Source organism: Bufo gargarizans, chromosome 3 (assembly GCF_014858855.1).
Source record: "Bufo gargarizans isolate SCDJY-AF-19 chromosome 3, ASM1485885v1, whole genome shotgun sequence".
NCBI classification, from domain to species: domain Eukaryota; kingdom Metazoa; phylum Chordata; class Amphibia; order Anura; family Bufonidae; genus Bufo; species Bufo gargarizans.
Genome location: NC_058082.1, coordinates 257,021,181 through 257,045,071, shown reverse-complemented (window position 1 = coordinate 257,045,071; position 23,891 = coordinate 257,021,181). Strand labels below are relative to the sequence as shown.

The window sequence follows — 23,891 nt, the reverse complement described above, 5'->3', positions numbered from 1 at the left end:
CATCCATTGTTCCGTATCTGAGGTTTTTTTTTCTCTTATTTATGTCCTCTTCCATTCCGTTATTGCACAAAACATATCCGTATGGTTTCCGTATTTCATCGGGTTTTTTTTTCGGATCGTATACAGAAACAGTAACTTATTAATCACCAAACATATGAGCAATATGGGCTGAGTATAGCATTTCTACAGTATGGATCCGCAAAATACGGATGACATACGGATGTGTTCTGTGTGCGTTCCGTATTTTTTTGCTGACGCATTGACTTGAATGGGGCCTAGGACCATGATTCAGAAACTGAATGCACACAGAGTACCTTCCGTTGTTTTTGCGGACCCATTGAAGTGAATGGTTCCACATACGGTCCGCAAAGAAAATGGAATGGAAGCGGAATGAAAATACGCTTATGTGCATGAGCCCTAAGCCAATTTTTTTGGTTAGTGTAACATATAAGGGGTAGGTGCAATCTAGTGATTGAGGAGTTTAGTTTAGTATCTTTTTTTGAAGGAATGTTGAAATAATTACAAAAATGTTTCATTCCCACTTCAGAATTGAAAGTTTTACAATATATTTTATTTCTTACCATTGCATCATTTTTAGGATCATAATGTACAAAACAGAAAACTATTTTCATAAAAATTTTCTACTATTATATGATTTGAATATTAGTTTGTTTTTAATCCATTTTCTTTTAGATCTCTTCAGATGGATGCTAGTGTATCATTGTCTTCTGTCTTTTGTTGGCTGGCCATGCAAAATATGGCAGATTTGCCTGGTAACATCTTCAATTCTGTAGCATTTTCTGCCATAGGAGGCCAAATGCCTTACAAAAGAAGATGTGTAAAATTGTGCCACTTTTTCTAAATGTAAAGCTCACTGCTCCTTACCAAGAGACTGCAAAAAAGTAGTGGGTAGTATAGCACTAAGAAGCAACTTTAAACAGCAATATAGAAACATCTTCTCATGCTTCACATCTGTAAAGATTAAATTGCTTCACAGTCATTTTGGTAAAAAAAAAAAGGTGGCCCTCTAAAATTAGACTGGTTCATTAGTAATCATAAATTGTGTATGTTCAACTGGATTAAATGCACAATCATAATATAGAAATAAATAAGTGGGCTGAATGCAGATAACTGAACCCTTCCAATGTTGTTACCTGCTTGCATACCAAGTACAATTGCATGGTCTTCAGGCCCTTTCACTTTTTGTCACATTTTATGTTGCAGCATTGTGCTAAAATAAAAATAAAAATGTGAGGTTTCTCCTATCAATCTGCATTTAATACCCCATAATGAGAAAAAGAAAACAGAGTCTCAAGTGGTCTGATAAAACCAAGATAACTTTTTGGCCTTACTGTCATATCTGGGGGAAACAAGCCACTGCTCATCACCTGCCCAATACAATCCCTACAGAGAAGCTTGGTGGTGACGGCATCATGCTTTGGGGGTGTTTTCAGCAGTTGGCATAAGGAGATTGGTTAGAGTTGAGAGAAAGTTGAACAGAGTTAAAAAGTAAAAGTAAATAGATATTCTTAATGCTAACCTGAGTGCTCTGAACTTTAGACTGGGCTGAAGGTTCACCTTCCAACAATGACCCCAAGCACACAGCCAAAACAACACAGGAGTGGCGTATGGACAACTCTGTAAATGTACTGGACAGGAGTGGCCCAGACTTTAACCCAATTGATCATCTCTGTAGAGACCTGAAAATGGCTATCCAATGACACCCCCTATCCAACCTGACAGAGCTTAAAGAGGACCTATCACCAGAATTAAACTTCTAAAGTAACTATACAGGCATGTAGAGCGGCGCCCAGGGACCCCCCTGCACTTACTGTTATACCTGGGCGCCGCTCCGTTTTCCCGTAATTGCCTCCGGTATCTTTGCAGTTAGGCTCCACCCAGGGGAACCTGCCGTCGGCTCATTCTCCCATGCTGTAGCGCTGGCCAATCACAGCGCTCAGCTCATAGCCTGAGAGAGAAAAAAGCCTCTCAGGCTATGAGCTGAGCGCTGTGATTGGCCAGCGCTGCAGCATGGGAGAAGGAGGCGCCGGCAGGTTCCCCTGGGTGGAGCCTAACTGTAAAGATACCGGAGGCAATTACGGGAGAACGGAGCGGCGCCCAGGTATAACAGTAAGTGCAGGGGGGTCCCTGGGCGCCGCTCTACATGCCGGTATAGTTACTTTAGAAGTTTAATTCTGGTGAAAGGTCCTCTTTAAGAACATCTGCAGAGGAGAATGGCAGAAAATCCAGGTGTGCAAATCTCATGGCATCATACCAAAGAGGAAGATGCCAACTAAGTCCTGAGTAAAGGGTGTGAATACTTATGTCGATGCAAGATTTTTCTGTTTGTCCTTTTCAACAAACAAGCAAAGGTTTCAAGCATTGTTTTCAATTGAGTGAAGAATGGTGGGGTACGCGAACAGAAGTAGTCCATCCCACACATTTTTCGCAATATATATTTGCTATATCATTCCTTGTGAAGTGAGCAAATTATTCAGTACAAGATGGGCTCATTTTAACAGATTGTGTCCTGAAGTACAAGAGAGAGTGTTATGACTGTGATTAATGAAAGGCATAATACAGGAGGGAATGTAATTGAAATGACAGCTGGGAGCTTTGTGTACCTTCTCTGTTTTGATCAAAGGCAGTCAGATTTTTGAAAACAGAATCTTCCTCCCATTTTCTTTCGCTGAGCCGATCTGCGCTTGGGCAAAACAGTCTATACGTAGAGTTAATGTCTTTACATATTCTGAATTTCAATCAACCCTCCCATGATGCTCTGTATTATGTGTGTTGTCTAGATCATATTTGTTTTCTGTTTTTCCTAACTGTATATACACACGCTTAGAAAAGTTCATTTTGACTGCTGGTTTAAATCCTAGGTACTATGTGAGTATTCTTCTAGATGGCTTCTCTGCAGGTATCTTTGCCAGCAGTTCACTGTTGGTAGCTGCTGAGAGCCACTGTGATGAGCTGTGAATTAATTTTTCCTAGGGAGACTGTGCTTTAAAATGTTACAATTGAATTCATAGCTACAGCTACATAGTCAGTAGGGTGTCAAAAAAGACATTTCTAGTGTTGAAAAAATCTTTGTAGATCAACCCAATGTCATAAAGTGCCCATATCAGCTTTAACTAAGAGCGAATAGTTTAGTCCTAATAACCATTGACCAGCAACATTGGTGATTATTAACCACCAAAACGTATTTTTTATTGTTTAAACTCATATGATATATTCATAATATAATATAAATGAGTTGCTATAGAGTTTATTTTTGTAAATTTAGGGACAGTAGAAGTCTCAAGGTGGATACACATTAAGGCCTCATGCTTAGAACCATAGTTTTGGTCCTTGTCCGGTACACATTTTTTTGTGGATTGCATGTGGACCCATTCCTTTCTATAGGTCTGCAAAAAATGTGGACAGCACACAGAAGTCTTCCATGTGTTGTCCGCATCCATGCAGCCATTCCGCAAATTATTGAACATGTCCTATTCTTGTCCATTTTGCGGACAAGTATATGCAGTTCTATTGAAGTGAGAAAATTGTGGCGTGCACATGGCCAGTATTTGTGTTTTGCAGATCCGTGATTTGCGGATGACAAAATTGATATCGCCGTGTGCATGAGACCTAAAGGGGTTATCCGGGATTCTGATGGCCTGTCCTCAGGATATGTCTTTAATATCAGATTGGAGGTGGTCCAACTCCCAGCACCCCCACTAACCAGCTGTTTGTAGAGGCTGCTGCACTCACCGAAGCTCCAGTGAGCACTGCAGCCTCCCCGTAGGTTACCTGTCCATTACATAGCGACTGTGCTTCATACTGCAATTTAACTATTCTATAACTTAAATGGGACTGACCTGTGCCTGAGCTTGTGACCGATGTATGGTGATATCATACTAGCTTCTTCAAACCGGTTTATCTCTGTGGAGGTGCTAGAAGTCGGAAGCAGATAGTCTATGCAGCCCACCCACACTCTGGAAGACACTGGATGCTGAACTCACAGAATATTGTAGAAGAAGAAAGATTCCAGCGTACTTCCATAAACAAATCCAGCTTAATTGTATGAAAGAAACCAATCTGATGTGTCTCGGCTCATCATTGAGTCTCAATCATATATAATGGTGTTGGGTGCACAGATTTCTTAAAAAGAAAGAAACTATCAGCATAGAGAGAGCTTCACATGAGATAGGATTACACAGATGCATACATGACATTTTACTTTATTAGGTGTTTTTCATGGAATACTTTCATCAAACCTCATTATTGCAATATTAATTCTTGTTTTCGATTAAGACCATTTGTGGGGTATATTTTCTGAGCATAAATAGCCAGAAAGCCTCTCGATTAAATCGTTTTTGCTTAAACTTGCCACCTCTTACTCGCAGATTAACCCTCTCTATACCAATTAATGATAGAGAAGTGAAGAGACACTTCTGAGACACCCTTGGCATTTGGCCTAGACACATCCACCAATCTGATATTAGTGACTTATCCTAAAATCCTGGAAAACCCCTTTAAGAGGTTCTCCAGCATTAAACAATTGATGACCTTATCCCTTTGATATGTCATCAATATCAGATTGACTAGGGGCCCGCACCCCTATTGATCAGTTGTTGTCACACCTGTGACAGGTGTTAGAAGGTCTGAAAGACTGACTGCACATGACTGATCTGACAGCCTATTTTGGTTTCACTTTGTCTATGTGTTGCTGGTATGTTCACACCTCCTGTTCAGGTATGGATCATGTGACCTTTACCTCTCCCTATTTAGTCTGACCTTACCTATCACTCCTTGCTCTAGATAGCTTTACTTGGTTTTGGAAGAGCTGGAGTGTGGTTCTTGTTGAAGTCCTGTTCATCCATCATCCTCATAAGTTAAGTGTTCCACTTGTTGTGTTTTGTATTCCCCCTCCCCCCATGGTTGTTTACTAGGCCTCAGCGAGGCGCTTGTTCCTTCACCAGGGAAGGAACCGGTTGTCTCTGCCCTGTCATTACCTTTAGGGCATCCGAGGGTTACCAGGGTTTTCCAGGTTTCTGTGTATGGGCATCTCTACCATCTGTACGGAGCAAGCGCTCCGTACAGTATTAGAATGTATTGGCTCCTATGAGCCGAAGTTTTTACTTTGTGAAGTCTCGCAAGACTTTGGGTAATAACTTCAGAAATTAGGTGGTACCTTGGTGGTGCCTTGGAACTGAACCTGAGTTCAGTAAAAGTTTTTTACAGTAGAAATCAATTTCTGAAGTTATTACCTGAAGTCTTGACGAGACTTTGCGAAGTAATAACTTCGACTCATAGGTACTCGCTCCGTACAGTATTCAAATGAAGTTTTATGCCAATCGACTTCGGATAATTCATTTGAAGTGGAATCACTCATTCACTCATCCCTAATATTGTATATCTTTTCTTTTTTCTTTTCTTTTTTAATTCTATGAATATATCTGTACATTAAATTACTCTTGTGGAGGTCTATAAATGTTCATAGAATTTTATATGAGAAAAGTATTGTACGTCTCTTCAGCTTGGTAACACAAGTGGAAAATGAACTAAATGTATTCCTTAATTCAACTAACTGTCAAATTTGGAGGTGTTCTTGACATAGGAATATGTTGTGAATTAAAGACACATCAAGCAGCACTCTTGTAAAGTCCCCATCTAAAGCTGATATAATCTATGCCATTGAAGTTATCCTAAAAACATTTTCTCTGCTATTAGCCAAAGTCTATTTATACGTTAATAGTTCTGGTTAATGTGAACTTTTCAATCCTCCCCAGCTACATTTTCTTATAGAATGTTTGACAGATTCGGCCCGACCATTCCATCTGATCAGAAGATGTATGATTGACACTATCTTTTTGATAAGCTTCTTTGCTTCTCAAGCCTTGGGAGCTGGACCTGTCAGGATAAGGGCTTTGCAAAGGATTATTCCATGTTTTATATCTTCAAGTCATATTTATTCCTCAAATCATTATGAAAATTGAATCTTAGCTTTGTAAATTGATTTTTCAACAAACACCTGGATCTTCTCCTCCTTATTCGAAAGTAATTGAAGCAGCTTCTAGGTCTATAATTTTTCTTGCAATCAATCATAATGATAGATATTTTTTGTACCTTATGAAATTGCTTTAATTATTTTGTAATATCTAGAAGTTATTAAATTTTATTTCTCCGGTAAAGTGTTTTTGAGATTTGTTTGTCGGACGTGTGCGATGAAGTGACATGATAAGTTATCCCTGCAACAGAAGTCTAGACTTTGAGGATATGTGACATGCCTGATCATTCGGAAATCCCCGGTCAATTACCATTTTGTCAGTGATGCATTCATGTTGAGTAGTACTCTTTAATTAACACTGATTGAATTGATTATTTCCAAGGAAACAGCCAGAGACATACGCTTCATGGGATGGTATGAGTGTGGACAGATGTGTGTTCACCTGAGGGGCTAGCTTAGAAGCAGACACAACACTGTTGTAGGAATGGGTGTTCCTTCTTTAGACAATGAGACAAAAGTGTCACGTTGAACCACGTGAACACTATCAGCAGCACTAACCTAAAATTAGGACGCTTAACTGGTACCTGTTAGGTGTTTAACATATCTATGTGCATGCTTATTGCATGATCGGGAAATCAAAGTTATAATGCTCCTGTAGCTGGGATCGCAAGTACCCTTGGGGAATTCTCTTCATATGCAGTGTCCAGAGCTTTCTGCATAGACCTCTCCTCAGCCACGAACCCTCTTAGAAGCAATCAAGAAACCACTACAGCTGTCACTCAGGTTAGAGAAGGGGGGGGGGATGTTCAGGGCAGAGAGTCTTGGGCATGCATTGGGACAGAAGCATTGAAGGGGTATTCTGAGAATAACCAACTTTTAAGTGATGTCCACAGTCTGCATCAACTGTTGAAAGATTTATATGTGTACTTACTAACTTCCCGCTGCTCAAGTCCTGCATGGTGGCTCCCATGTGTCCATATACCGGTTGCTGTCTTGTTTCCTTCTGCCCAGGCATGGTCACCTGCTCTACAGCAGATATGGTCTGGCTTCAGCAGTGATGTGTCCACAAGCTATACGTCACTGCTGAAGCCATACGTCACATTCTAAAATATAAAAGCTATAACTTTAAAAAAAAATTGTCGAGGGCATGTTTTTTGCAAGTCAAGTTGTAGTTTTTAATGACACTATTTTGGGTACTCATAACTCATTGATTAATGTTTAATAACTCTTTCTTAGGAGGAATTGGAAAAAAACATCAATATAGCCATTGAATTTTTATGTTTTAAATTTTGCGGTATAAATAACATGATTACTTTATTCTCTGGGTGAGTTTGATTACTGAGAACCAAACATACAGTTTTTTTTTTCCGTTTTACTACTTTTACACAATAAATAAAAATAATAAACCTCCCCTTTTTTTAAAAAAAAATTTGCATTGCTGCATCCCAAGACCTATAACCTTTTTAGTTTTCCTTCTACAGAGCTGTGCGAGGGCTATATTTTTTATTTTATCATTTTGGGATACTTTTTTGGTGGTGAATAAGCATAAAAACGTCAATTCTGTAAAAAAAAATAAGAAAATTACGGCGTTCACCACGTGGGATAAGTTACATGATAATTTTATAGTACCAGTCGTTAAAGACATGACGATACTAATTATGTGGAGGGGAATTTATTTTGCTACTTTTTTCTTGTAAAATGTGTATTTTTTTGAGGACTTTGATATGTGGTCTTTTGATTGCTTCTATAATACATTGTACTTTTGATGTAGCACAGTGTATTATACTGACAGACACTATTAGGATGCCACTTTGGCACAGCCTGATAGGCATACACCTTAGATGTTCATTAGGCTGCCAGCTGCAATTTGAAGCCATTGGCACCCCACAATCACGTTTGGAGTGGTGCCAATTAGGAATGGGCGAACTTTTGTGTTTTCAAGTTCGGCGTACAAGGTTCGGGTTATGTAAGAATTTCATAAGTTATGGTCTGTGGTACGCCAAACTTGAAGATACAGGTTCGCTCATCCCTAGTGCCAATGCCATCTAGAGAGACCATGGCATCTAGGGGTTTAAGTGACCGGAATTGGCTCTTCTGCTGAATCCAGGCCATTAGAGCAGGAGCCTGGCTGTTAGTGGTTTTAAAGGAACACTAATCCTAGAAATGGAAAATACAAGTTAACAGGAAATAATCTTGCCCCCATTGTGTTTCAGTCTGTAGGATTTTTTGCATGTCTGATACATTCTTGTAGAAATCCTGCAGAGAACATAGGGGTTACTTTTCTGTGGATATCTACCATATGTAGCTGTCAGTATCCATTATTTTGTACTGCGACCATCACATAAAAGTTTCACGTTCATGTGACTGTTAATAGGACTATATCAGTGGTGCATCAGAACTGTAAATTGTATGTTATAATGTGGATTGTAGTTGGATGGTTCAGTTTTATCTTATTGCTTGTTTTATTAAGTATGGCTCCAAAAATAAGTGAAATGTACAGTAGTTTATTAAGCCTTCGGTGTACGTTTTAGTTAATAAACAGTCTAGAATCTGTGTGTGGGAAGACTGAAATGAAAGGGCTTGTGTATTAAATTGCAAAAAATAAATAAAATTGCAAACATTTGCAGGCAGAACACAGTAAATTTGAGCCTTTGGGCATAAGAAGATGTGTTATTTTCTTAAACAAGTGTTTTTCATTATTTTATCTGAAAGTGCTGATGCAAAGACCATATATAATGTATATACACATACACTGACTTGCCAACATACCCTTAATCCACATTGAGTGTGTACAGTATATTGTATGTCTGAAAAAATTCAACTCCATTTACTAATGTGTGCAGCTTTTTAGTAATAAGAAAAGACGAACCTGATATTAAAGCCTTAGGGCTTTCTTGGGCAGCATATGGACCCATTTTAAAACTGTTATTTTAAAATCTGCTAACCGAAATCCACTTTAGTGATGCCGCGTAGCCGGTGTATAGTTGTTTCTGGAGGCAATTGGAAGTATGCCTGAAGAGAATAGGGGCGTTAAAATAGCTTGGAGATCAAATTGTTGCTAGGAATGTCCAGAAATATAGTTTATGTGCCATAAGTGCGCCCCATGACTGCCGGATCATCTTGTGATTTTAAGCTGTACATTTTGGCATTTTGAATGTCTACCTTTGCATATAATTTCTTTCTATAATGCATAATAAACATGAATAGCACAAACCAGTCTTACACAACTTTTATTTATTTATTATTGTGTAGGACTTTATACCATGGCCTGGAGACACAGTGATTGATTTCTTTGTCAGTGTACAGCTTTGTTGGCCTGCAAAATATTTCTAATGTGCCCATATGCATCAGATAAAAAGTGGAAATCACGAGTGACCATTCATTGGGAAACTAGTTACAGATTAACAGATTACAGTTGGAAAAGGGTTCCAGTAAAAAATAAAAATAAATAGCCTTTTGAATCGAAATTGAGAGTGTGGATGTTGACAATTTCATCAATTGGCAAAATAGTTGAGGAGAGCCCAACATGATTCAACCTATCTGAGCATTTTTGTAGGGCATTTGATTGTTATGTAAATTGCCTACCGAAAATGTGGAAGTTGGCCATTGCAGCTAAGGGCATGTTTACATCTCCATTGGTGGCTCAGTTCGGGACCTACATAACAGAATTCAGCAAAAATGATCTCGAATGGAAACTGAATGAACCTCATTATAGTCAAGTGGATCTGGTCAGCCGTCAGCTCCGTTCGTGTCAGTTATTTGCCAAATCCAAAACTTCTGTTGTTTTCGTTCTTCTGCTCTTATAACAGAGCAGAACAACGGAAACTAGACCAGCTACAATTTCTGGGGAAATTGTGTGAAGTGTTCTTGCCTCCACCAGTAGTCTACAACAGGAGTGGGCGGAGTAACTGGGTGGAGTGGCTTGAGTAACTGTTGTGTGGTTGGAGTAACTGTGGAAAGGTTGGACTGGGCAGAGTAACTTTATGGAGTGGGCAGAGTAACTGTGGAGTGTTTGGAGTGAGTAAAGATAGTAAACATTACATTAACCAATAGATTGATCAAATGTAAAAAGTGCACATGGCAAGCTTGATAGAGTGAGAAATGCATTTCAACTTTTATTTATTTATATAGCACATTTAATTGCAATGTTGTTCCCCAAAGTGCTTCACAGTTACATTAAAACATACATTTATAAAAATATTAGCAGCCGATTTGTGTAGGTGGGCTTGAAAATGAGGGAGTGGTGGCAGTTTAGAAATCATGTCCTGAGTTTTCAGCTCCCACTTTAGTTTTGAACATTCCGCCATTCATTCCTATGGGACCAATTTCGCCACAAAAATGCCGATATTTTGTGAACCGTTTCAGCAAAACGTTCCACAAAGTATTAGCACACCAATCAGGAACAATCTGCACATTTCGGTATATTACTGTCTATGTAGTAAAAAAAACTGGGAGGAGTTAGGGTGGTAAATTTAGCTATAATAAGAATATATATGTGAGATAACAGTAAGTGGTCTTGCCATGCAAGAACACTTAATAACGGAAGAGCTGAATTTGGCCTCTGTTGTTCCGTGATCCGTGTCAGTTTTTTCGTCCGTGGGTCTTCCTTGATTTATGGAGGATCCATGGACATGAAAAATGAAAAAAAAATCTAAGTCAAGTTTGCCTTTGAAATGATTGGAAAAAACGGACACGGATCACGGACGCGGATGACAATCTTGTGTGCATCCGTGATTTTTCACGGACCCATTGACTTGAATGGGTCCGTGAACCGTTGTCCGTGAAAAAAATAGGACAGGTCATATTTTTTTCACGGCCTGGAAACACGGATCACGGACGCGGATGCCAAACGGTGCATTTTCCGATTTTTCCACGGACCCATTGAAAGTCAATGGGTCCGCGGAAAAAAACGGAACAACGGCCACGGATGCACACAACGGTCGTGTGCATGAGGCCTTTGGCAGATAACTGACCAGAACAGAGCTGAACAGATCCCACTGACTATAATGGGATCCATTTAGGATAACTTTTTAGGGGAGAAAAAAGTCCTTCTTTCTGTGCTATTTTTGACGGAGCTTCCAAAGCAAATGTGAACATGCCAGTAAAATTGAATAATGAGACAAATTGCGTGCCTTTCCTGTCTATAAGGCATATACATGACTAGATGGAGAGAAATGTTTTCTCACGAATATGCTATTTTATCCAATGTATTACTGGTAAGCTGTATTAAACAGGTAAATCCTGATGGATGGTGTAATTGAAGCCCTGTTAGTAATGCTGCACAGCCACCCTCCATTTGCTGCTCTCGCTGGGACAGTAACATATCTGTTTTAATGACAGGTTCTCTTATCAAAAGAAAATCACAATATTTGCAGCGATGCCGGGCTGCTTAGTGCCATCACACAGGGAGAGATGCTTTGCATGATAATTTCCCTGTAAAATAATGAATGGATTTCAATTCTTCCTCCCTGTGATCTAAGCTTTTTTGCATCTGCGGTACATACAAATCCACAAATGTTCTTTTTTTTCATAAATGCAGCATGCTGTTTTACCCATTGTCAGAGACTAGGGGAAGCTTAGCCAGTTCATAACCATAATATAGTGGTGAGATGCGATCCAAAATGAATCCTCTTATGTTTGTCCCTCATTAAATCTTTGAGTATAAACTCTTTAAATACAACAGATGGTTATTTGCTGCATTAACATAGCTCATTAATTCCAGTTATTCCCCAGCTACTGGAAGGGAGCTGAGCTGCAGTCATGTCGGCCTGCTTCATTCTGGCGCCTGCTTTTAAATATTTAGGCTCGTGATGACCAAACTGAGCCGGAATACATATATGTGACATACACCTGCAGGAGCACATGTTACATATATATCTCTGTGTCCATAAAGCAGCTTAATAAAGGTTTCATATTATAAATTCGGTCCATGTTTATTCGGTTGCACAATGAAAGGCAAAAGCAATATTTTAATCATGAACATGGAGCCATTGTCGTTGACCTAATAGCAGGATAGCCAACCTGATTCTTTCTTATATTTGGATAATGTATCAATTAAAATATGCTAAACTTAGTGAATGATAAGATTAGTGCTGTTCCTTTCTTGTAGGCAGACCACTCGATTACCACGTATTCTAGGGGAAGGGGGACCGGCACTGAACTTCCTCTTCTGTTCCTGACATGAAAATGTTGTATTTTTATGCAGCCACCACTAGGAGGCAATGGTAATTGTATATCACCTTTCATATATACAAGAAAGAACTATAAGGTCCTGTCTTGGTGGTATGAAGGTCCTTATGTTCTTTTCTCCATGTTTCCAAGGGTCTCTAAATGATGGTGGACATTGCATGTGGCATAGGGGGGTGCATACTTCCATATCTGGTGGGAGTGCCCTGACCAAAAAATGTCTTAAACAAAAAAAAAAAACTTTACTGACTATTGCTAGACACTGGAGACTTTTTAGGGACTGAAATATTTGATTTAACCCAAAAAGCTCACCTTTCCATGGGGTCCCAGTCAACTGGATGAAAGCACATTAATTGAAACCCTAAGAAGCCTTTCAGACAAACGATACGAAACTTGTCTATATTTCTGCGTGAAATAATTTTTAACTGTGTGTAGCCCGTTTTGCCTGCAGACCCATTCATTTAAATGAGGGAGCCTTGTGGGAAGGTAAATCAGATCTGATGATCCATGTGGAAAATTGCATGTGAATGTACCTATTGAATTTAATGGGTCCGTGATCAGTCCAAGTGTCTGTTCTAAACTTGGACTGCACCTTGACAGAATTTTTTTTATTACACCCTCCGCTGTAGAATTCTGGCTTTAAAAAGTCGCAAAATAGGGCTTTTGTGACCATTTGGGCTAATTTCCACAAAAATTGCAACAATTTGCACTTTTACACCACTTATTCCAGTTTTAAAAACCGTGTGGGAAAGTCGATGTGGCTAGCTGTTAGTTTAATTCCATATTTATGCAACTTTTGTAAAAAGTCTAAAAAAAAAGCCACATCAGGAGGATGGTGGTGTAAATAAACTGGTGTATTTCTAGACAAGAGCTTTAAAGTCTCAAAAACGGCATTTGATAATGAGGCTGAAGTAAAAGGTAGGACTAGTGGGAGTGAAGTGATCGACTGTCCAGATCTCACCTGATCTCTCTTTTACACAATTTGGTTTTGCATTATGGTTTCTATTATAAATGGAAACCACAACGCAGTGGCTGATCCATCGCACCAGCTGCCACCAATTTGCAATGGGGTTTGTCGGGTCTAACTGCAGTGACAGGCACTTTGACGGGAAAAGTAGAACTGTGCAGCGCTATTCTTTCCTTCAAAACCTGTATGCACAGAACAGTTGCGAACATAGCCATATTGGTTTAGAAACTATCCTGTCTGTTATTTTTTTTTTATATTGTTGTCACCACTGTAGATGTAAGTAAGACAGGAATTAATGTGCACTTTTAGAAAAGTATTCCATCCTGTGGCCGCCTGAGCACTTCAGAGACTGTTTGGTGAGCCAGTTGTAACCACGCGTTCAGTTTGGTAGCATATCATAGACTTTAGGAGCCTAGTCTACGAGAAGTTCCTTCAAATTAGCAACATTGTTTTCTTAATCTGTATAAACATGTCCTGATGATACCTACAAACTGAAAACAGATTTGTTAAAAAATTGTTTTATGGTTTGTTTCCCTATTTAGTGCTTGAGTGCACAGGGGTGTACTGTTTTGCAGATATTTGGTTCAAATATGTGGATTAGATTATTTGTATAGTAATGATCAAGGATGTAGCTGGAGAAGTCATGTATTAGAGAGAGAAGCTACTTTTGGTAGTCATGTGTTCTGCAGTTTTATAATGTTTATCCAGTATTATGCTTGAAAAACACAGTCTTGTGCATTAAAATTACAAAATTTTGATATTTTTAACCCATAATGAAGACCTAGCCTCAGCCCTAATCATTCGGTTTCTAGTTATCAACATGAGTTTTATTTTTAATACAGAGTAAAAAAAAAACATTAAACTCAACAAAATGGTTAATAGAGGTGTTTACTTGTGATATAGTCACTGCTGCACTGCAATCTTTGGCCAGATGACGTGTTGCAGTCAAAGATGCAGTGTAGCCACTGACTTAGAAGAGCTAATCAGAAAAAGAGCTAAAATACTGTCCTTTGCCTAGTGCAAGGCCTGGGTGGCATGCATGTCTGATAGATTCGGAGACACAAAATATATTAGTTATGCATCACCCATTAGGTCCTGATATTACACAGTGTATCAGTTTTTTCAGAATTGGTCATTTAAATTAATACTTAAAGGGGTTTTCCATAATTTTAATATTGATGACCTATCCTCAGCATAGGTCATCAGTATCAGATCGGCAAGGGTTCGACACCTAGCACCCCTGCTGATCAGCTGTTTGAAGAGAAGGCAGTGCTTCCTTCCCTTCATTGTTTACCTACTCGCCATCGGCATCGCAGCGGTGACCAGATGTAATTACAAGAAGCCATCCCATTCACTTATATGGGACGGCTCAATCCTATACACTTGAATAGGAAGGAGCCGTCCCATAGAAGTGAATGCAATGGCTTCTTGTAATTATACCTGCTCAGTGCTGCGATGGCGAGTAGGTAAACAATGACGGAAAGTCAGCGCTCACACGATCGGCCGAGGTGCCAGGTGTCGAACCCCCACCGATCGGATATTGATAACCTATCCTTAGGATAGATCATCAATATTAAAATCTCTTTAAGGGTCTTCATCATTATTATTTTTAGTGTTGGAACCTGAAATACTTATAATCTTGCTTTCAACAAAGTTTAGAACTGCTTTGGATTAGACTGCATTTTCTTGCTGGATGGATATGTGTATTGATTTTAGATGTTTTTTTCTTTATTAACAGCACTTTTTCCCTATTTAAATGCAAGTATGTCTCCTTTAATTGATCATTTCCACTAGTTTAGCCTGCTAGACTAGATGTCCTGTGTAAGGTAGCTCTTTCCTTAGTTGCTTTCTAGTTTTGTACATAGTCATCTACTGTATATGCCTTTTTTACGCTGTGTATAGTTTGCATGCTGACATTGTAGATTTGCTTTCTAAAGTATATATTATATATGTCATACATTATTTCGTTTTTGGTGACCTATTTCTCAGTGGTGTACAAAGAATCACAGTCAATGTTGATAGGGAGGCTCACAAATCCTTCTATATTATTGTTGGTCAGAATACTTTTTTTGTGTTGAATGATTTTAAAAATGTAAAAAATTCTGATTAGTAAAAAGGTAAAGCATGCAGGGCCAGGATTATTACAGTTTGTGTTTTCTTCTTATTGTATATTCTTTTCTTGTAACAAAGAATAGAAGGGGAAATGAAGCCAGGCTGCTTACGTCCTTGCAGTTCCATTCACCTAGATTAGTGTTCAAGAAACAACATTCTCTGCAGCTGCCTCTGTTTATTCAGGATGTGGAATGTCTCCAGTCATAGCTACTGTTTTGCCTGATTTATTTCATTATTTTCTTTTGTTTTAGTCATGCAAAATAATGCATTTCATTTGAAAACCATACACTGTTGAGCAGTTGGTTCCATATATTATATATTCATATATTTATATTGCATTATTTTTTACTACAATGTAAATATAAAATGTAAATGTAAATAAAAGTTAATACAAATATATATATTTTAATGTGTAATTAGCACATTAAAATATATGTAGTTTTAGGACTGCACAGCTGAAATTTCCACAGTTCAGGCAAAACGAAATTGCGTCACCTGTGATGCTAGGGAAGCTCCCCCCCGCCTGCCACTGCCTGCTATCCCCCGACACCGGATGTTTTCATCCATGTACAGGGAGAAGCAGCAGTGGCGGTGCGGGGATCAGGAGGGGAGCGGGGTAAGTATATTACCTGTGAGGGGCCCGGCACATGGGGGGGCTGTTTGAAAACTTGGATAACCACTTTAAGGGTGGTTTCACATTGTTTTCAACTGTTTTATTAGTTGTGTTAGTTAAGCCAGATTTTATCATCTATAGTGAAATTACAAAGGCACTACTTACAAAAAACATGTTTCAGATTTAATATTTTTTCTTGTTATATTTTTCTGATGATTTTCGAATAGGCTTCTCTTTAGTTTATTTTTATTGGGCAAATTGAGGTTGTCGGCTGCGAGGCTTGATAACCTCGTTAATCCATTCCAGTCATAAGCAGTTTACATTTTTTACTCCCTGCCTTCAATACGTCAAGAAGATTTCAGTGATACCAAATGTATATAGTTAATCCATTCCAGTACAACCATTACAGTCATAAGCAGTTTTCATTTTTTACTCCCTGCCTTCAATACGTCAAGAAGATTTCAGTGATACCAAATGTATATAGTTAATCCATTCCAGTACAACCATTACAGTCATAAGCAGTTTTCATTTTTTTACTCCCTGCTGTGAATATGATTACAGTGGAATATGTAAAATGGGGAAAGGACTCAATAGGAATTTTGCTATGGTGTGTTCAGGAGCCTTCACAAGCCTCTTGCCTGCCATAGCAACTGATCGCCTTCTGCAATCTTGTTGCAGTGGGACCATTCGATTACTGAGCACAGCCATCTCCCAGTAACTGAGTGACCTCCTCAGATGCCATGTGATTGCTGTTGCTTCTGATCATGGACACTGCTGGCGGGTGTCTGCTATGTAACACATCACCCGCTGGCTATGGCACTCACCTTCTGAGTGCATGCCAACTTTAAAGACACAACATCCAATGTATGTGTACGGTGGATGTTGGGAAGGGGTTAAAGTATTACACATAAAATAAAGTCCCATTTAATGGAATCTGTGACCTATTCTATTCTGCCCTCGCTAAGCACAGCATAGTACTGTGATAGACCCACTGATTTCAGTGGGCTGTCACTTCTGGGCTAGCATTCAATACTTCATTGCAGTATTGACAGGCTAAACCCTGCAGTGTGTGCCAGCCCTGCAAGGGAGAAGATTCTGATGAGACCCTTGGCCCCATCCTTCCCTGACTCCTGCCCATGACTGAAAGGTTTCTTTCATGTTAAGCATAGCAGAGAAACCTACCAGTCATGGGCAGAAGGTGGGTAGGATGGGCGCTCAAATCTCATGGGACTCATCTCTCTCACAGCGCTGGTGGGTTCGCCCTGTCAGTACTGTAAAAGTACAGAATGCTAGCACACAAGTGAAGGCTTACTAAGATCAGCAGGTATGTCATTATACTACGCTGCCCTCCTAGTAGGGCATTCTGCAAACATGCGAAAATCCACATTGTGTTCTCTAGAAGAGAAAAAAGGCAAAAAAAAGTGTGATGGAAGCCTAAATAAGAAAAAGGAAGCAGTTCCATGCGCTTCTGAGCTTCATCGCTTTGTGTATTTTATGTAGTTTTGTTATTTGGGCTATACTGCAAAAACAAGTTTGCAAACACCTTTTCAGTTTCACATTGAATGGCCACGGTGGCTATGCCAATCTAACCTTTTATTGGTAATGCAGTCAAGTGATATGCTATCTATGTATTTTTTATAGGTTTCCCTACAGCAGCAGCCTATGGACCAGTAGCCGCAGCAGCAGTGGCAGCAACCAGAGGATCAGGTAGGTGACCTTGTAAACTCAGTGGGGCACACCACAATAGCGCTAGTTAGAAGCAAGTTGCATGGTTGATCTATTTTAAGTGCCTGTTGCTGATTGTAGTCATTCATTTCCTTTGCAAGTTAAAGGTGAAGTATCAGGTTTGATCTGCAGGTCGTCCCCTCTCAAGTAAGTTACAGTTGCTGTCAAAAGTAGAACTAGCGACATACTAGCTCTTTATAATACTTAGTTGGTTAATTTATGAAAATTGTACTTATTTAATAATAATTGAAATTGCTATAAAAAGTTATTTCTTTAACCCATTTGTAGCTGTAGTGTAAAAGTTTGAGAACAAATCCTTTAACTTGTCATTGAAATAAAAAAAGAGCCACCAAACGCGAGACTGATGTTGCCTTATGTAAAGAAGATATCAATGACATTCACAGATATGTCTAGAAATTTCCAATTTCTATCTTGCCCCAGGACTGTAGTGTGCTTCATTGGGATTTAAAAGGGTTGTCCAGTTAAAATAAACTTTTTTATATACTCTATTAGGGAACTGCATGGGGTCCTCGTTTCTTGGTCAGAGTGGTACGCGATTACAAAGAGAATTTCTCACTCTGGTAGACCTGTCGTGTCCTGCATTGCACAGATAGCCCAATGGTTTGAATGGGCACGGTGTAATACTTAAAGGGATTGGCCACTTTCCCAATCAAGTTTCTGCTGTGTTTTCCTTCAGGCAACTCTAAATACCTTTATTGCTTCCCACTGTGTAAAAGGTGGATAGCAGGTTTGACCCCTTCAATAGCTCTCAAGGTGATGGTGGTCTCTTAATTTACCCCCGGCTACCTCCTTTTCTGCACCTGTGCTGACATTAGCTGAAAGCGTTCAACACATGTGCCAATATAGCTAGAAAAATCTCCTGTATCTGCACATGCGCTGAACACCTTCAGCTACGCCATTGTGACTGTGGGAGGGCAAATATTATTCCTGTTTGGAAAGGGGATGATAACCAAGAGTTTTCTGTATCCCTTCCCCTGGAGTCACTGGAAGCTGTACTGGGGGAAGAAATGACAGTAACAGGTTGAGCTCTTTGTCTCCTGATGTTGCTTGCAACGTCTTCCATCCCGCCTCTCCCTTACAGACACACACAGAAACAAGCTCCTTGACTTCACACAAGTGTTGCATCCTGAATACTGCACCTAAAATAATCTGGCACTATTTGAAAGCTTAAAATCTAGACTTTAAAGGGGTTTTCCCATCTCAGACAATGGGGGCATGTCGCTAGGATATGCCCCCATTGTCTGATAGGTGTGGGTCCTACCTCTGGGACTCGTACCTACACTGAGAACGGAGCCCCGAAAGTGTGTGAGGGCGCACTGCACATGCACAGCCGCCCTCCATTAATTTCTATGGGGCTGCCAAAAATAGCCATGTGGAAGGGAAATTATTACATACTTCCTTGGCAGGTGGAAGGCAACAGCTATATATACAGATAGGATACACACATATCTCTGAATGTTGTTAGTAACTTTTGTGGATAAGGCAGCATGTATTATCGTTTTGGTGGTCCTTTAAGGAGAGTCTGGCCATAATATGCATTTTATACAAACTTTTCTTGAACAGGTTTTTGATGAAAGTTGGAAGTAGACAATGGATTTCATTTATCCTATGTTAACCATCTTCCTTTTGGTTTGATGCAAAAAGCATCACATAAAATGTCACTAAAGAGCACCAGTTACTGCTTTGTTACATATGTAGCCAGCATTATTTTGACACCAGCTGCGCCTGGATGGTTCCTTTAATGTGACACTATTGTAATGTGTTCCTATTGCGTTAACTGGTCAAGCCAGCCAAAATAATGCTGGCTACATCTGTAGCTTAGAGGTGAGTGAATTCTTTTAAATTTTATACTGGTTCGATTTGCATGAATCGGCTGTCCGAATAAATTCGACCCGAATTACAAATGTCCAGATTGCCTCGAAAAGTCTCTCTCTGACTTTCTCTCTTATTCTCCCAAACTGAATTGTTCAAATTTTGGGTTCTTTCAAGCTCAGATTTTAAGAAAAATTAAGGTCGAATTTGCTCATCTCTACTTATATGTTCTCTTGGAAGTATGCAATTAAATCAAAATAAAATTAAAGATAATTTAATTGGCTCACAATTAGTCTGAGACTGGGTTTTCACGTTACTGGTTTTTGTTTTGTTTTTTTTGCTGTAAATAAAATGCAACAAGAACCACATCATAAAAAAAAATCAGCATGTTTTAATACATTTGCCACTTTTGTGATGTGGTAATTGCCTCTATTTTTACCGTTTTTACAGGTGAAACATGTCAAATAAATGTGTGTTCACTTGCAAAAAATGGGGCAGTTGCGGCAAAAGTGCAAATAGTGTTTACAATGCATTTTGTGTAGGGTTCTTTTTATTTTTTATTTTTTTTATCACAACAGAAACTGCAGTGTGTAAACCCAGCCTAAGGGGTGTAAGAGTGGAGCTTGTAGACATGCTCAGAGAAGCCTTCATTGTTTGTCAGCAATGAACATGAGGTGACATGACAGGCCAGTCAGCTGTCAGCATGAAGAGGAAATTGTTACATTTAATATTCTAAAGAAATAGCAGGTGAATCTGTAGTGAATATTTCTGAGGCACTAAACAATAATATTTAGGGTCCATTCAGATGTCCGTAAGTGTTTTGCGGTCAACAAATTGTGGATCCGCAAAACATGGATACCGGCCTTATGCATTCTGCATTTATTCGCACGGCACATGGCCAACCCTATGATAGAAATGTCTATTCTTGTCCACAATTGAAGACAAGAATAGGAGATGAATTGTATATTCTTAGGCTGGCTCTACCTCCAAGTGGATGATACCAGTGCTCGAATCGTGACTATTCCACTCCCAGTCACTAGTAACTAATTAATCAATAACTTCTTAGATAGGCACTCAGACATGTAGAGTACATGCAGCACACAACATTTGAATTGGTCCCTCTGATCACAATAAAATAAGCAACAATTTATAAAAAAGAATAGGAGATACTCTATCATTTTTGCGGGGCAGTGGAGTTATGGGGTGCAGATAGCACACGGTGTGCTGTCTGCATTTTTTGCGGCCCCATTGAAATGAATGTATCCGCACACGTTCCGCAAAATTGCAGATCGGATGCGGAGCCAGAATTACGGACATGTGAATGGACCCTAAGGCTTTCTTCACATCTGCATTGTGGCGGCTCCATTGCACATCAGACACCAAAGGCCCTTGTCGAACCCAGCTGACTTTTTCATCAAAAACAGCAGACTTTTTAATGGAGTCTCTGACACAAATTTGATCAGTGTCTACATTTACCTTTGAGATTTAAACAGTAACTAAACTTTTATGCAATTTAAAATTTTTTTTTTTTTAAAGTTCCATAAAAATTTAGGTACTCTTTAAAGTGAATCTGTCACCATAAAAATGCAGCCAATATGATAGAATGAGGAGCCAATCAGATTGCTATCTAGTTTCATGGGAAAAGATCCAGTATAACGGTACTCCTAGTGACCGACAGTCTTCCCTATATAACTGTGCATAGAGTAATAGCTGTCAGTCACGGAGTAGGACCACCCACTGGACTCCTAAACCCAGAATGAGTCCTACCGAATCTTTCTCCACAATCTGCTCAGCTCCTCCTGTTCTATAATATGCAGATTGACGCACATTTTTGATGGTGACAGGTTTGCATTAAGTTTGAAGAAAAATCACTGTTACAATAAACTGTTCTGCAAAAACGTATAACATTGAAATGACAGATGTTTTTAAATGGGAACTCCAGTAGTTTGGATGTTTATCCAGTATAAAAATATTATCTGGCCCGTTTTAGATTCTCATTTTCTGCCAGTGCTTCTTCACACCTTTCTCATAATGTCTTCTTGTTATATTGTCACCCATAAGCTGTATTTTTTTGGGCGATGAGTCTGGATTTTGAAGTCGTATGCCAATGTTTTCCTTGAGATAAGTGGAGCTAGAGGTGTCAGTCAGCTGCTAATCTCCCTCTGCTCTGTTAGATTTTATTATGGGAAATCAGGATTGATTATGATAAGTTATACAAGTTTTCATCATTTACATTCAAAATCACAACCATTGAACAAGGGATGTCCATATCATTATCTACATCAAGACCATTGCTAGTCATTAGTGCTCAGAAGATGATTAGCATTTACTATAGTGATTTCATCCTAAGCAGTGGCATGGACAGACTAAGGGCTGTATTACACCAACATATTATCGGACCAATATCTGTCCAATCAGACCAATAGTTGGTGTATAACAAAAGATTTGTGTGTGTAATAGTCCATCTGACTAGTGATTGGTCAGAAAATCTGTCGGCTAATCTGTTGATGTAACACAGCCCTTCGCTTAGTCATCCAGAAATCACCATATAGTACTAATCACCCAATTTTCTGGTATCTGCTGGCAGGTACACAGCTGTATGCCATGTTTGGACCCGCTGACTGCCTTGGCATGATTAAAGAGATAAACAATGCTTAGCCAGCTTTTCTTAAGACTCTACATTGTGCTCTGTTATTCCTCTATGAAATGTGTGACTACATTGATAAATGGTTGTTGTCATACTTCTAATTGATGAGCTGCCTTTCTGCAAACTCCAACACTCCTCCAGTGGTGACAGTGTCAGACTTCCTAGGGAAACCCCTTCTGAAAAGGGAAACCCCCAGTTGTTTTTATTAGTAATACATTTCCTTGGACCATAGCAGAGCTCTAAGAAAAGATGGCTCAGAGTTGTTATTTCATGGGGGATACAAATATATACTAAAATAGACATGTCCAGAGAGGTGGCAGGTCCTTTTTAAACATTTATTTTGAGGGTTCAGAAGCTATATGGTATAGAATATCCTCTGGAGTTCTCTTTTAATAACATCAGTCGTTCCTGTCCTTTGTGAGTGGTCAGCACTGCCTGCTCACCTTGTAAAACCTCTCTGATAATAAAGGCATCAATACATATTTTGGTTTGAAACTTTGCCAGTTCTTAAGCCGTTTTCTCGATAATAAAGACAAACACATCTCCTCATTCTGTATCTCACATCCTTCCTCCCTGCCCCATCCACTTGTTCTTTGGCAAATGCAATTATTGTGTTTGCATGCGATTTGTTCGTTCTCTTCTAAACACTTGTATTTCACTTGAGTCCATAATATCTTAAAGAAAGCAACATATTCTGTCTACATAAACGACAGTGTATCCTGCTTTCTATTAATTGCCAGTCATAGTATTTCCATTAAGTTAGTGGTCCCCACTAAGACATCTGCACCTTTTCTTGCCATAAGCGGCTGCATATTAGGCTACTGCTTCTGCTTTTTCTGCTGAATGTTGAAAGGTAGTTCATACAATGAAAGACTAGAGAACCTTTCAGCTAATTGTAATTAAATTGCCATCTTATTACCTAATAAAAGAATTGCCCAACCACAGCATCATAAAAAAATGGGCTAATGCTGTGCAATAAATAATACATTAATATCTAACACAAGGACTTAGAGGTGTTGTCTAGGAATAGAAAAACATGTCTCCTTTCTTCCAAAAATATGGACAGTTGGGGTGCTGTTTCTAACATGAATGAATGAATAAATAAAAAGAGTAATAAAAACAGCAAATACCGTACTCCAAGATAGCAAGAAAACCTCTAATACTTAGCTTTGACCAGAGAGACCACCATAATGTCTGAGCGGAGTCAGCCAGGGATAGAAGAGGCGACAAAGTGCTTTTTTAATTTTAGAGCATTTCATGTTTTTATTCATTTTGGATAATCTCTTTAAACATTTTTGCTTTTCTTATCCTGGACAACCCTTCTAAGCCTGAAAAAGTGTCCATTTATTAGAGTTAATTTCATATACTCAAAGTCTAGAGAGACCAAATCCTACATCAGAAGTTAGCGCTTTAGGAAATGAGAGCCGGCAGAAAACTGCCATTGTATATGTGGAATTTTACAGCATTTGTTGCCACGTGATGCCATGAGTCAGTCTGCTGTTGCCTGCCGAGGCCAATGTTAGAAATGCTGACAGCTCTGTCCTGAACTGAGTACCTGAGGTGATGGGGACATCATGATAAAAAAAAGACCTAGGAGTGTGAGTGTCATTATTTTTTGACAGTAGAGAGCTACCTGTAGCACATTTTAAGAAGAAATTATAGTTGTCTTTTAATTAGCTTTTTTTTCACTATTTTCTTTCTGAATGTGATATATTACTGTCTAGTGTTTAACTGTGTGGGATCTGAAAGGATTATTTTAGCAATAAAGTACACTTTAATCAATGCCCCTTATCCATCCACTGTCAGAATTGTGAAG

The 23,891-nt window shown here is 39.1% G+C and overlaps 1 protein-coding gene across 3 annotated transcripts in view; it reads left to right on the top strand.

Moving 5' to 3' along the window:
• MSI2 (musashi RNA binding protein 2) overlaps positions 1-23,891 on the top strand; it is a 653,102-nt gene that overhangs the window by 559,022 nt on the left and 70,189 nt on the right. For 2 of the 3 annotated variants that reach the window (XM_044285054.1, XM_044285053.1), the window contains exon 11: positions 17,512-17,577. In XM_044285054.1, the coding sequence (XP_044140989.1) occupies positions 17,512-17,577 (66 nt within the window). Of the gene's footprint in view, positions 1-17,511; positions 17,578-17,696; positions 17,743-23,891 lie in introns of all 3 variants that reach the window. The other variant, XM_044285055.1, reaches the window with a different exon arrangement.